General features: G+C 42.0%; 1 protein-coding gene across 4 annotated transcripts in view; it reads left to right on the top strand.

Moving 5' to 3' along the window:
* LOC116842543 (cerebellar degeneration-related protein 2) overlaps positions 1 to 15,005 on the top strand; it is a 54,986-nt gene that overhangs the window by 32,696 nt on the left and 7,285 nt on the right. For 2 of the 4 annotated variants that reach the window (XM_032811909.1, XM_032811910.1), the window contains exon 2: positions 14,373 to 14,485. In XM_032811909.1, the coding sequence (XP_032667800.1) occupies positions 14,373 to 14,485 (113 nt within the window). Of the gene's footprint in view, positions 1 to 12,497; positions 12,816 to 14,372; positions 14,486 to 15,005 lie in introns of those variants that run through there. The other 2 variants (XM_032811907.1, XM_032811908.1) reach the window with 2 other exon arrangements.

Genomic DNA, 15,005 nt, shown 5'->3' with positions numbered 1-15,005 from the left:
CGAGTTTTTCTCCATGTGAATTCTTCACACGGAAAAGAGATTTCAATTCGCGACAGGGATGAAAGTTCACAGGATGGAGACTAGATGAAAAATCAATGATGAGAAACAATATCTTTATGCGATCGAAAGGATTCCTCTGAACATTCGGCTGTGTTAACTCTCCGCATGCAATCGGAATTTTTTGTAATATACAGTGCAATCCTGAGCTTGTCAAGCTCGGACAACACGGCAACATTTTGAACTATCATAAACGTGTTATAAATTAATTTTTGGATACATTTTCCAGAAATATAGAAGAACTTCATGTATTATTCGCCATAAAATAGTAGCGCAATAAAATTAATGTCTGCAAAGAAATTTGCGTTATTTTGAGATTTCCCCAAACTCTCGATAAGATTAGCGATTGAATATTCCTTCAGATCATTCAGACTCGTACGTGAAAGATTAAAACTCGATTGAAATGACTGACTGAATAAAAATCTCCTATAGGAATCCCTCTGGTGCTACAAGCGAGTTTTCGTCTGGTCTCCAGGTAACAGAAAATTCAATTATACGAATCGAGTTTGTTTACTCCGCATTGCAGGAATTTACTTCACAAGATAACGCTAATATTTTCTCCTTTGGCACGTTTGCAATGCTCTCTTTTTCTCCTCTTCTTCCTTCCGCCATAAAGCGCGGTTTTATGAGATCCGGAACTTTTCGCAGGATGCACGCAACATTAGCGCGTGATCGACCTTGCGTTTCGTCCGTCTCTTCGAGAAAATCCCGGGATATAAAAATATCCCAAGATTTTCCCAGACGCAGCATAAATTCTAATTAGAATTGCCTAAATTTGTACTAGAATTGGTTATCCTACTACGATACCAACTAGGAATCCCATTCTTGTCCAAAATATGGGACTATATATATAATTTTCTATCTAGAATCGAAACAAAAATACTATAAAAACTCGCGCTTTTTTCCTGTCGGTATTAAGCCCGGGCAAACTTTGAACTATCGTAAGCATGTTAAAAATTAATATTTCGGGATACATTTTCTAGAAATATAGAAGAACTTCGGCCATAAGATAGAAGCGCAACAAAATTAACATCTGCAAAGAAATTTGCGTTATTTTGAGATTTCCTCGAACCCTCGATAAGATTAGCGACTGAATATTCCTTCAGATTACTCAGACTCATACGTAAAAGGTTAAAACTCGATCGAAATAACTGACTGAATAAAAAATGAAACCCATTTTTACATCATTATATTTAACTAAAATAATGTATAAAAAAATAAAATATCTTAAAATACTCTGGTCACTCTGGTGAAATAGTCCTTTCACCAATATAGTCAAAAGCATTTTTACTGATCCGTTCTAAGAGATACACTTCTAATCAGAACCCATAATTATTTACAAAGTTTGGAATTATTCGATTTTTCGTTTTCCTATAAAAAAATCCGGAGAAACGTCTTCTTTTGCGACCTTTCAAATCAGAACTCCTTCAACGACTCATCGTCCTGTCTCGAATGGAATTGGTGGTTCTCACCAGCGACGGCGTCTCGTTAATTGCGCCAGACATATCAGCCGGGTGTATCGGCCTCTCCCGAGAATTACACGTGGGGCGGCGTTACTTCCGTTTAATTCGCGACATCACCGACGACGATGTCGTCGGTACTCACCGGCGGCGCTCGTGGAAAAAGGACGACGTGAAATCGCCGCGCGCGGTGTGAAAATCCGGACAAAAAACCGCGACAGTTCCGTTCGCTTTCGTCGCGAACTCGCTCGCTCGCTGTCGCTAACGACGACGACTTTTTCCTTAATTAAGCTGCGAAGGCGAGACAGGTAATGACGGTATTAACAGCACGACCGGCAGCGGGATGGCCTTGAGAAGATGGGACCGCGGCGATCGCTCGATACGACGGGATCGGAAAATACGGGAGGGTTTCCGTTCGTCTGTTTGCTCGCGATTTATAACGAGGTTAGCGTCACGGCACGGTAACTCGGTAACTGTAAACGCACACGTGGCATCATTAATATCAGCAGTATCAACGCCGCGCCGACAGGGCGGATTAATCGTTCAGTAGTTGACAATTGCACCGGTCGCGTTCTGATTGACGCGCGATGACGGCAACATCGGGTGCGCGATAATTATCCGGCGAGTGCGAAGTAGTCAAGGCCAGTCGTTCTTTCGGCGAACGAAAGCACCGGGGTACTTTCACCCCGCTTCCTGCCGCCGACATTGTCGGCAATGCCGCCTCATCCGGTATCTTTTTATCGAGTCGTGCGAATTCGCCGAGAAACACGACTCGAGGGAATTCTCGCTGGCGGGTTTGTTGTTTTGCGCGCGATCGCGCGTTTCGCCGTCGCGCATTGTCGCGTCTCGCGCACATTATTTCTCGTAACTCTGCGTGTAAGGTGGTACGCCACGTCCAATCGAACAGGGAGTCTAAATATGATATTAACGGAGGAGTTGGAAAGTGGCTAATGTGTCGCGCCCGCGCCCCGTTTAAGATCGAGGAAACGTCTCAACGTGCGCGAAACATCATCGACATTGTTACTCTCCCGCGAGAAATTACTCGCAATCTCCTGAAAATTATCTCGGAAATTGTCCTCGCATCCTTTCGCGTCTCTTGTTGAGTGAAAATATGGTTAAGTGAAATTGTGCTCAAGAAAGTTATTTTTTAAGAGAAAGAAAATAAGAACTCAATAACAATGATATCAATTAAATAATAGGAAAAAGGGCTAATTCGAGTTCAAGATTTTATAGTTATGACGGCTACTTCCTAGTATTAATTTGAACTTCTTAATATTAGTCGGGTAACGGTCTTGTCAGCTATAATACTGCGAATAACATTCATGTCATTTTATTAAGGTCTTTAATTAATTCCTTTACTTGTAATGCGTTTACTTGTAAATTCGTTTTGTAAATCTTGATTTTTTTTATATCACTGAAGAGGGTTCATGATTGAGCCGAAACGTTTGATTATTTATATTGAGTATTTATGTTCAATAAATATTGCTCTATTTCCTAACACAAGGAAGGTTTTACCCATATGGTACATAGCACTATTAATCCTGTGCTTGAACTCGAATTAGCCCTTTTTCCTATTATTTAAGTTATTTTTTATTCATTTTTACTATAAAGTAATGATATTGTACTATAAACACTATTACTGTAATAATATATTATAAAGTAACATCTACTATAAAGTAATAATATAATAATGATTTCTACTTTAAAGTGAGAATAATATGCATGTTACTACTATCATTTTCGTGTTAGAACGACCAAAAAATATGGGGTTAAAGCGAAGAATAACTATAATTTTAGAATAACTAACCTTTTTTGTCTCAATGTGTAGTATTAAGAGGATTCTTCTAAAAGCAGTGGGAGAATCTTCTAGGCACATTATTATTTCTTTTTATTAGAAAATAAATACTCTTTCGATGAAAGTTCCTGTGAGATTACAGGAAACAGCATCTTGCTGCGCGAGTTCCTTTTTTGGAGTATTTTTCTTTTGGTTTTAGAAGAATCTTCTTAAAGCCGCCGCGAGACAAGAGGTTTCCGTTAAAGATGAGATTGTATTTTGATTGGGTGTTATTAGTTTAGTCGAGTTATATTAAATTTTAGTCCGCGCGATTGCGCAAACTGCCGCCTTCGGCAACTCGCCGAACTGTCGCGTGACAGTCCTCTTACTTGTGTGTAGAGGAAAAGGCTGAACCGTCGTCGAGTATCCCGCGGCTGCTTCCTGAGGGGTGAAATTCAAGTCAGAGTGGCGGAAAGTGTGCGGTTAGACGGCGACACGAGGACAAGTGCGTTCTCTCGCCTATATTGAGTTTCCACCGCCGCGCGGGTCTCGTAGCTACCAGTTCGCGCGACAAAGTTGCATCCCGTAATACAGATATCGCGTGGACTTTGTGTTCGGTGACTGATTGTTCTTCGAAAAGGAAAGGTCTTCCGTGGGACGATCGGATACAATCGTTAATCCGTGATCAGTACGTTGAATGTCACATTATTTACATCTGAACGACAATTGAGTCTCCGCGAAGACTCCATCATTCGTTCGTGATAGACGGTTTTTGATTAGGAATTATCTCGTTGAGAATTTCGAAGAATGTCGAAAGGCTCCGTCATTCGTTCGTGATAGACGGTTTTGTTGATTAGGAATTATCTCGCTGAGAATTTCGAAAAATGTCGATAAGAGACGATAAAGTATCGTTCAGTCTTTAAACGCGGAGCATTTTGGAGTCAATCGCCAAGGACGAAATATTTTGGGCTGTTGCAAATCAATCTGACGAAAGAAGTAATTTCCTGAAAAATCGAAAGCAACAAATCATGAAATCAAATTTACATCGACAGGAAAAATAAAAAAGAAACAATATTTATTCATGAGTCTCGATGCGCGTCCGTAGCATTCAAAAAGTTAACGTAACACACGAGAATTCGTGCCTCACGCGACTCGCATATCAAATTCAACATGTTAATCGTACGTCACATGATGATGAAATTTTGTGACGAAACCTCAGAACTTTAACAAGACAGATCCGACAGTTTATGATTAGATCCGATGACTTAGGATCGAATGGATCGAATGGACGATGATGTAACGAGTTTCACGCACGGACAAAAGATTTCATTGGCGTAGCTAATCATAATTTGTTGAATTATGTATTTACATTGCTGTAACTAAACTTTTGCTATTATTGCTGCTACATTGGTTTCGTGCATGGAAAAGAAAATTTCAGCCAGTGTGTCCAAATGGGAATTAGACGAAAGACTCGCTCTGACAGGGAATAATACACGGGAAAAAGAATTCTGTTGGTGCAACCAATTTTCGGTTGCTCAGAGATCAAACGAAAATTCAGTTGTAGGAACAGAAAAATTCCTTTATGAGACTTCTATATAGTCAATTGTTCTCAGTTGCCTCAACCAAGTTCTAATATCGTTGAATGTTCAGACGAATATTTTCGGTTGCGACAACAGTAATATTAGTTTTCATAACAGAGATATCGCTTCTGATTACCTAATTTTCAGTTGGTTTCTATTTGGTTGCATCAACTGAAACTTTTTTGCATGTATCTCTGTTACTGTGACCGGAAATATTCGTCTGAATATCCAGCCGCATTAAAACTCGATTCAGATGACTGTTGACTGAACAGAAACTTCTTTTACAAGAAGTTTTCCATTCCCACAACCGAGTTTTTCATGCCAAGGTAACAAACAGAACCCAATTAACAGAATTGTTTTTTCCGTGTAGTTAATTGAGTAAATGGCTGCTATACTTTTAAGCATCCGTGTGTTACAACGAGATTTAGCTATCGCGCACGGATTCTTGCTGTGGGTAGATAAACCTTTTGCGGCACTTTTACTGTCGCGAAGGGTCCGATGCGTCGTCGCCCTTGGTGCGCCACGTTGCTCGCGAGGATCACCCGGAAGATGAAATGTCAGCGTTGATCGAGGAGTAGGCGCGAGTCATCGGCGACGTGCAAAACCAACAACGGCGATCCTCCACCCTTTGTCTCGCGCTCAAGAAGAGCGCTGAGAAGATCCCTCCATACGCGTACACACACTCCGGTACACTTTCTTCCAGCGCGCTTTCATCGACACCGCCGACACGCATGCATTCTGCAGGTCGCCCGCATACTTTACCTTCTGCGCGAAACAATGATGGGAACGCGGCCCGCCGTATATTTTAACCGGCCGCGACTTTAGCTGCAAGTTAACCGGGATGAAGAAAAAGACGCGTAGGTACAAAGAGGTGAAGAAGAGGGAGAAGATATCCCGAGCGAATGGCGTCGCACCACCGTCGATTCAACCGGCATTCGATGTGCCACACTCGCCTTCTCTCCGCCCACGCGTGCCACTAGCAGACCGATACAGGGCCAGTTATCCCTTTAATGACCGGCTGATTGAAACGCGAAAGGCCCATGACATACGCGCACACAAGCAGTGAGCAGTGCTGGACGTGAGTCTGTTGAAATTTTCTCTCACATTAAAATATTCGGCAGATCTATAATCAGAATCAATCATCCATCATATATGAAATCATAAATAATGTTATCGACTGATAGAATTAATTATTAATCAAACTTTGATGTAACTGATTCGTTGATTAATAATTAATTTTATCAGTTGATGAAATTATTTACGATTTTACATATAATGACTGATTAATTTTGATTATTGATGTGCTGTTTATTTTAATTCAGGAATGCTGGAATAATAAAAGAATTAGTAAGGCAATTTTTACTTGATCAATGTCCAATACTGATAGTTGTAAATAATAAGAAAATAGATTAACCACAGCCGATTATTTTTCTTGTTCTCTAAATTTAGAAGATTAATTTCATTTATGCACTATGTATTTCCAAAACGTCTTTGTTTTGTGTAAAAAAGGGGGATTTTGTTCTCATTAAATAAATAAATAGGAATTCCACACGGAAAGTTGAGCGATCATCGAATTATTCGAATTCTAATGATTTTTCACTCAAAATTAAGAGTGAATCTACTCTTTATGGAGTGTATCAGATTTCTATGGCAGTACACTGTCACAAAAACATTTATTCTAATCGATTGAAACATTCACTTACATGAAGTCAAAACCCATTCCATTCCAAATGAAACATTCATTCCTGCGATTTCGAGTATAGTTTTTACAATCGCTTCGAGTGCTAATTAACTGCCACTTTTCACTCATTTTCAGAGAGATTCCTTCAAGAAATTTAGAGAGTACGGCCCAAGACTGTGATTAGTCGATTTCTTACTGTTCAAGTCTGCTGAAGTCTAATGATGTCTTCCTGTTTCTTTCACGTACACATCACAGCTCGAGGAAGAAGAGCTGCCGTTGATGGAGTCGCCTTTACCACGCCGCCATATAATCAGGTGTCATCCTGACGGCCGGTGAAGCCGCTTCCCTTTCTTTTCTTCTTCTTTCTTCTTTCTCCATATATGTATCCAGCCGCTTAATAAGGCCAATGTCCGAACGTCACTCTACGATAATCAGATGATAAAGTTTAATGCCTTTTGAAAATAATCCAAAGTATATCCCGAAAATCACAGGTTCCGAACAAGTTTAGCGGCGATTAGACCGGAACTTGGAGCCGCTTCCTGCAGACGGCGAGTGTCACAATCGAATCGCGTCCGTCGATTAATCCCTCTGCAAAAACGCACCCTTGTCGGCGGCCAAAAAGAGCCGACACGCCGTAAAACGAGCGTTCGGTTTCCCACACTCGTTGCGGTTTACGGATGCGATACTACGTCTCGGCGCCTCTCGAGCTGTCGATATTACCGCAGGGTGTGGTACGTGCAGCTAACAGAGCGCTTTAACAGGAACCGTGGACATGTAGGCGGCGGGATTTATCGTTCGAACGACTCGAGCGAGCGCGCCGGCAGAACTGCACAAAAAGTGAAAACACAAAAGAGATTCACGAGCGCAACAGAACGCTCTAGTTTGGGCCGAGCATGGCGCTCGAGGGCAGCTCTGATGCGGAGCTGCGCGGCCGATCGCCGTGATATTTCGACTGAATTGACCCGGCGACCCCGACGAATAGAATCGAAGCCTCTCGCCGGATACTTTCTCCCGAGAGTGTTCCGGCGAAACGATTATTAATCTCTTCATCGACTGGACGCGCGCGGGCTGGCGGGAGCCGCGGGGCTTGCCTGAGCGGGAAAAGGCGAAAAAGGCGGCCCATTGTTATCGGGATTTTAGCGGTGCACAGGTGCACCGGCTTGACCTTTCCGCGAGAGCGCGAGACCCAAGGTGTATCCGAGCATCGGTTTGTTTCGCACGGAACAAGCGCACGGCTTGCCGTGCATGATGCTGCCGGCCGTTCCAATTGAAGAGGTGAGAAGCGAGAGGACCCAATTCAGAGCCGGCTCGCGTCAACGTCCCGTATTGACGTCCCGTATTGATTGTCATCTGAAACTTCTTGTCTCGTGTGAGATACTCGGTTAGGTTAGGTATCAGAATATTTTCCTCCAGCTTACATAGCCAAGAAGAAGATTTGGTTTACAGTTATATCCCTCAACCACACACATCCATCCATTCCTTATTTCTACTTATGCAGTCCTGGTATCTCCATAGTTACATCGCTTCTCTTTAATTGACTTTACAATATCATTCTCGTTATCTAAATACGCTTGTAATCTCCTTTCACAATCTTCTGAATTTTTACCTAATCTTTACGCTACACCTTTTCTGTCCGGCGGGAAAAGCAGCTTAGTAAGCTCTTTGCAAAGCTGTTGGCAGTGCAGCGCAAAGCTACTGCCTCTGCTGAACGCAGTCAATGTAATGTTTACCTCTGTTTTCTCTCAACTTAGCGCATTTAGCTATCACGGTTTATTTGGAAAAGCTCCCCTCCAGGCTACATTGTATTTACTTTTATGCGACTGTCAATGAAATGCCGACGCGCAAATCGATAGTAATTCCTCTGATCAGCTGTTTGACTTTGTATCGCGTAGCCTCTCGTTCTTCTTCGTTCGAATCGCATTCAATTCGATCCTTCACCTCGACTGCAAAATCTCGCAAGGGCATCGTTGCTCTTTTCCCCGTCGATAACACGAGACGAAAAGCTGCAAAAGTGCACGATTTATCCATGCCGGAAAACTCACAGAACGACAGTGCACAGGCCATTGCGCAATCTCATTCGTTATATGCCGACGTAAAATAACTTTCACCGCAAACGGCGTAACAAATTGGCAACGTGTTGTCTCGTGGGTCCCACTCCCAGCGTGTCCCATCCTCGGCGCAGAGGACCCCGAGGGTCAAACCGCGACGGTGGAGGCACATCAGCGGCTGATATTTACTCCGGCGCGAATCGAGTCCTCGGAGTCACGCTGGATAATGAAGTCTCGTGAGCGCTGTAATGATGAGGAAGACGAGCGCTTGTTATTCGCTTCTGCCGTGACCCCGCGAACTCGATTCAGAGGAGGTGCTGGTTTCACGAGCGCGTGCACAGCGCGAGGAGAGAGAGAGAGAGACGGAGCGTGTCAAAGCAGCGAAACGACAGATCCGTCGTTGATCCTTCGTCCCGCCAGTTTCGTCCCGCCACCACCGTCGACATATTTTTCCATAGGTTAATAGAACATGTCGCGAAGCCCATGTCGTCGGTTACGTCGCGACTACACAGTACGGTTGGTTTACCGCCGACTGTGTCATTAAATCGACGTCGATGTCGGCGTAACGGCGAGCCGATGCTAGTAAGGGTAGAATTTCATTTGGTTCATCGATAGTTACGCTGTCCGCGATACGGCCGGTAGTGCACGTTTCTCGTGATTACACGAGTAACGAGGGTACTAGGTCGGCTCCCGATGTTTTTGGAAGTCGTTGCAGCGAAAGTCGCGCTATGGATCGCGTCGGAAACGACAGCTCGTTGACGCGTCCGAGAGCGGACAGGCGAGAAGAGACGAGGAAGAAATGCATGAATAATTGACATGTCGATTGTCGCCACGGTGATTACCGGTATGGGAGTTACACATAAAACATATTTACATTATTGAATTGTATATTTACATGTATCCTTTGTTGAGAGTTTATAATATTTCTATTTAAAAACCAAAACAATAAGAAAGGTCAGGAATGGATACCTTTACCTTGACAGTCGTCCCTCAAAACTTGTCTCAGGTGTAAAATACTCAGATTTAAATTTAAAATTAGATGTGAGATTTTTAGCTGAATTGCGAGTAGACAAGTGTAATGTCGCATACTGTTAAATATTGGAGGGTCAAATTTAAACCAATTTCTTGAGTTAAATAATATTTAGTTATTTTTAACTATCATGTGTGTCAAAATTTACTATTTTAACACAAAACATGTGTTTAAAAAAACAACCACATCTAATCAGCCCATTTAAAACACAATATTAAGTCATTTTTTAAAACAAAGGTTACATTAACGTATGCACATAATAAAAATTAATTAAATTTCAGTCAAATTTAATTAACTGATTCGTATGATAGGATTTAAATGTAAGAAACTCAAGTTTAATTTTATATTCAGATCTGAGTGTTCCACGTGGGATAAGTTTCAAGTATAATTATTCGTATGGATCTAATTAGCGTATAACCAAATGCGCAGTTACACGTTAAATACATAACTGATGGAGAAACAATTAAGCGAGTTAATGAATACATCACGAATTGCATTTATTTAGCGCATATTTGGCAACTTGAGTTTAGTAATTCGGTCAACGTGTTAAGTGTCTGAAAACTATGGGGATTCTCTCGAGCGGAAAGTCCAGCGACCTAATGAAAAGACACTGCAACTTTTCCACTCCTGTATATCCTGAGCGTGCCGCTGAGCGTTGCATTCGCCATTATACTCCAAGTGGATCAAGGTTCCGTGGAACTATCAACGTAACGTAACTAACTATCTTGATACGCAATGACAGCGCAGCTTAATCGCTATCATTCGATCAAGGTAGTCTCGCCACTCTAATTAATTAATATTACAGCCTAGAAACAAATGAAAAGATGATAACCGGTCTCGGCGGCATACGCGACGTCATCCTCGATCCTTCGAGCTATTTCTGGCGAGACGAGGCTCTCGTGCGTTTCGGCGACTACTCGATGGGATCGCGAAGGCGAATAGCATCCTCTGTCCGTGTTCTCGTGCGCGAAATGGACGTGAACATTTTTTTCCAAGCCGCTCGCTTGCCTCGTGTCGGATCACCCTTCCCTGTCAACCTACAGCCCCCATTTCTCCGTGGGAAGACTCGTGCGCGACGAAAGACTCGGAAGTGGGACACCTTCTCTCATCGCGTTAGAGCATCCCGCGAACGACGGGGACGTAGAGAGACAGAAGGGAAAGGAAGAGAAGTCTAGAGTGAGAGTACCTGTGCACGCTGCAGCGCTGAGAGGTGTCTCACCCCTATCTAGAGGAGGGAAGACGAAGGACTCGATTTGTCATTCTGTTAAATCCGTAGTGTCAAATTATATTCAATTTGAGTTATTTTTAACCATTCCTATAAGTCGCCACTGCTCCTATTAAATATGTCGTTAATTTAACTAATGTAATGGAGTTAAATAATTTAACTTAAGAAATATATTAAATTTGACTGAAATTTAATTAATTTTTATTATGTGCATACGTTAATGTAACCTTTGTTTTAAAAAGTGACTTAATATTGTGTTTTAAATGGGTTGATTAGATGTGGTTGTTTTTTTAAACACATGTTTTGTGTTAAAATAGTAAATTTTGACACACATGATAGTTAAAAATAACTAAATATTATTTAACTCAAGAAATTGGTTTAAATTTGACCCTCCAATATTTAACAGTGTGGCGAGAAAATTCGTCAATACGCTTTATTTAAGAGATATCATGGTGCATACATACCATAACAGTCGCGCGAGTTGACGGCTGCGATTAGTAATTTCGATAATTTGATGAAAGCTTGCGATAATTATCAAGTGTCGCACGCGCTGAGACATTTTCTCGGTCTTTAACGTGCTCTTCTTCACTGAGAAGTATTATGGTCAGTAAAAGCCGTCCAGAGAGAGGTAAATGGCTGCGATCAATAATCTCGATAATTTGATGAAAGTTTGCGATAATTATGAAGTGTCGCACGCGTTGAAATATTTCCTCGGTCTTTAACGTACGTCTCTTTACTGGAGGAGTATTATGACCAATAAGAGCCGCGCAAGTTGACAGCTGCAATCAGTAATTTCGAAAATTCGATGAAAGCTTGCGATAATTATGAAGTGTCGTATGCGTTGAAACTTTTTCTCAATCTTTAACGTACGCGGGACATTGTTTGTTGCCAGCCTCCAATGTCTGAAGAAAATTCAAAATTACTTATTACAGAACCCAATATTTATATCTTATATCTAATGTAGATATATAAGATATAAATATTAGATTTTGCGTAGCAAGTAATTTCGAGTGTTTCAAGTCAAATTGAATGATTATATTTCTCTGTTATTGTAATGCTATGAAACAATGTATGCGAGGGATATCGGAAGATTAATCACAAGTCAAAACGGCACATCGTATCGTTTCATGAAATCGCAACAACATAGAAATACGACCATTTTATTTTATTTGAAAAATCCGAAATTAATTTGCTATACAATTATACGTATTATTAACTCCTTGTCTTTTCTCTCACGTTCCTTCCACGAAGACCAGCGAATACTCGAACACTTTTTGCGCTGATATGAATCAATACTCTTTGATATCATCGCTAATTCTGAACTCGATTTCCAAGTCAGGACGAATTCTGTGGTTCGACTTAATTGATATTCCTTCTGCATCGACCGAATCGGTAAACCGAAATTACTCCACCATGTCCAACGGACTCGCTCAGGTTATCGCACACTGGACACCGTCCGAAATTCGAAACCACTCCTGGAGAGTGGCTGATACAGCTAGGTGGGACACCCAATGGCCACAACCAGGACGGGCATCAAGAGGGACGGTGCAGCAGGCCCAGAAGAGAAGAACGGGGAGAGGGGAACGCGTGAAGAGAAGGAGGGAGTTGGATTGCTGCTCGTCGACGGGCGCACGACGTTTGGATCGGACTGACTACCTAGCGATCCGCAGAAGACCGGCTGCCTCCGAAGGAACCGGTTGTGGTCGATAACCTGTCCCCGTCTTGACACTGGGTCGTCTCAGCCGAGCAGAGCGATCTGTTAATCGCCGGCGCGACTGTTGAAGCCTCGCTGGTGCTCGAGGAGGTCGACGACAACAACGACGGACCCATCCAGTGCACACCATGAGCGGGCGGAGCGTGGACGTCGTTTGGGACCCACAGACCCAGATGAACTCGTTGGACGGCTGGGATTATTCCATCGAGCTCGCGTGTCTTCAAGGTCCCGAAGGTACGCGCGGAGGTAGGCGGAGATGTAGCCATTCATACGGAAATAATTAACGACCACGACGACAGTAGCAAGAGGCGGACAGTGGCCACAGTGGTGCGATTACCCGAACGAGTTGCGGCCGCATATAAATCGGACAGTGGAGTTGTTCCATTAGGAACGGGAAGAATAGCCACACTAGGGCACGGGTCGAAACCCCTCGTGAAGAATGTATTCGTCATTCTGGCGAACATTAACGAGTCGTGAGGTGCTGTGATCGGCAAGATGGAACTCAGTTGAGCAGAAGTGATAATATCAGGGGAAGAGGGAGAGGACATAATCACAATCATCGATCGTAATCGGTGATTAAGGTCCCTATTGATAGTTGTCATTTGGAACTTGTTTCTGTGAGATACTCAGATTTTTACTCAGAGTTAAATCCAAGTCTGCCAATTAAATTGTATGGTGTATGTGACATTGTACGGCCCGTATCGATATAATCGTTATTTGAAACTTGCCTCAACTGAGATACTTGGATCTTTTAGAATTTAATTTGAGTTTATCAATTGAGTCATATGACATTATATTCGTAATCGCGATTTAGCTGAAAAATTGACATCTAATTCTAAATTGAAATATGGGTATGTCACTTGAAGTAAGTTTCAAGTAACGACTATTAATACAGATCTGGCTATAAATTATGAGCTATTAATTAATGCTTTTTCCTTAGCGTGTGAAATCTTAAAAAATGGAAAACTTAACTCGTAAATATCTACTTTTCATGAGTTTATATAGGAGAAAAGATTCACAATCGCCTTCAAGTGGCGCAGGATTATTCACTTTTCACGATTTCATAGTAGGAAAAAGAATTACATGATTGACAAATAAGATCAAGTTTACGTGAAAAGATTCATAATTAGTAGACTGTGATCACGATTCATCTGAAGAGCTCTTATCTAACTCGGAACTCAAGTCTGAGTATCTCGCTCGGGAGACGAGTTTTGAGTAATAACTATTAATATGGCACTAAGAGAGTATTTTTACACTTCGTTCTCGGTAAAGACTATGTTTACTATGTATTCCTGTGTACAAGGTTATGCGTGACTCCTCTATGATTCAACGAGTGTTGTCGAGAGACTGTCGCGGAATTTTCCTGTCCGCCGCGCGAGTTAACGCATCCGTAAGCATCTTCGCGCGAATTTCTTCTTTCTCGGGGCTGCGTTGGTTCACCGCGAAATCGAGCAAACGGTAGCTCGCTCGTTTGCTCACCACGAAGGTCCTTGGCCCTTGCCGGTGTCAGAAGGGAGTGCCGCGAGCGTCCCGCGTTGCCTCGGAAAGCAACGACCTGCGTCTACCTGCATATTCTGGATTTCTTCTCTCTTTTTTCTTCTGTCGCTCTCTCTTTCTTTTTCTCTCCCCCTCTTCCTCTCTCTCTCTCTCTCTCTCTCTCTCTCTCTCTCTCTCTCTCTCTCGCGTGCGAATATTTGATACGGTTTAGATAGATTAAAGTAAGAGTGCGCTCATGAGCGATACTTTCGATCGATGTAATAGGTGTTTATGTAAAAACAAACACGCTTCTCGTGTTCTGTGCAGATCTTCAATTGGCAGCGGAGCTCGGCAAGACTCTACTGGAACGGAATAAGGAGCTGGAGAATATCATCAAGCTGCACCAATCCACCGTGGAGGAACAGGCACAGGAGATCGAGGTTACTATGTTATATCTTGTGTTGGTGCAAAAGATCTGCCGTTTTTCTATAAAATCGTAAAAAGTTTGCGCATTTAAAGGAAAATAGGAGGTTGTCGTTGGCTGTATAAAAAATGCGAGTCAATTTGTTCATTTTGCTTGTAAAAAAAACGATTAAACCTTCGAAATCGGATAATTCCCTTTCCTATTTTATTTGACGAACATGACGAACCTTTTGCACCGACCTAACAATATTGCGTTTTGTGATCAGTGATTTCGAATTTTTCAGATAAAACTAAACGCTTTCACATTTTTTCGTCGTTATAATTTTATGAAACAACGTATACAAAGATTGATAGACAATTACAGATAAATATGGCGCGTACATTCTCCATAAAATCATAAAAAAAAATACAAACGTTTTATTTTACCTGAAAAATCCGAAATCGCTGATTACGCATGGAGAGAATTTTATAGCAAGAATTACTATAGAATTTTGTAACCGAAGGAAATAGGTCGACATTTTGTAGTAATTTATTATC

Source organism: Odontomachus brunneus, unplaced genomic scaffold (assembly GCF_010583005.1).
Source record: "Odontomachus brunneus isolate Ranch 3 - 2012 unplaced genomic scaffold, Obru_v1 Obru_scaffold_025, whole genome shotgun sequence".
Taxonomy (NCBI): domain Eukaryota; kingdom Metazoa; phylum Arthropoda; class Insecta; order Hymenoptera; family Formicidae; genus Odontomachus; species Odontomachus brunneus.
Note: the sequence above shows the minus strand (reverse complement) of the source record. Positions and strands in the feature narration are given on the sequence as shown.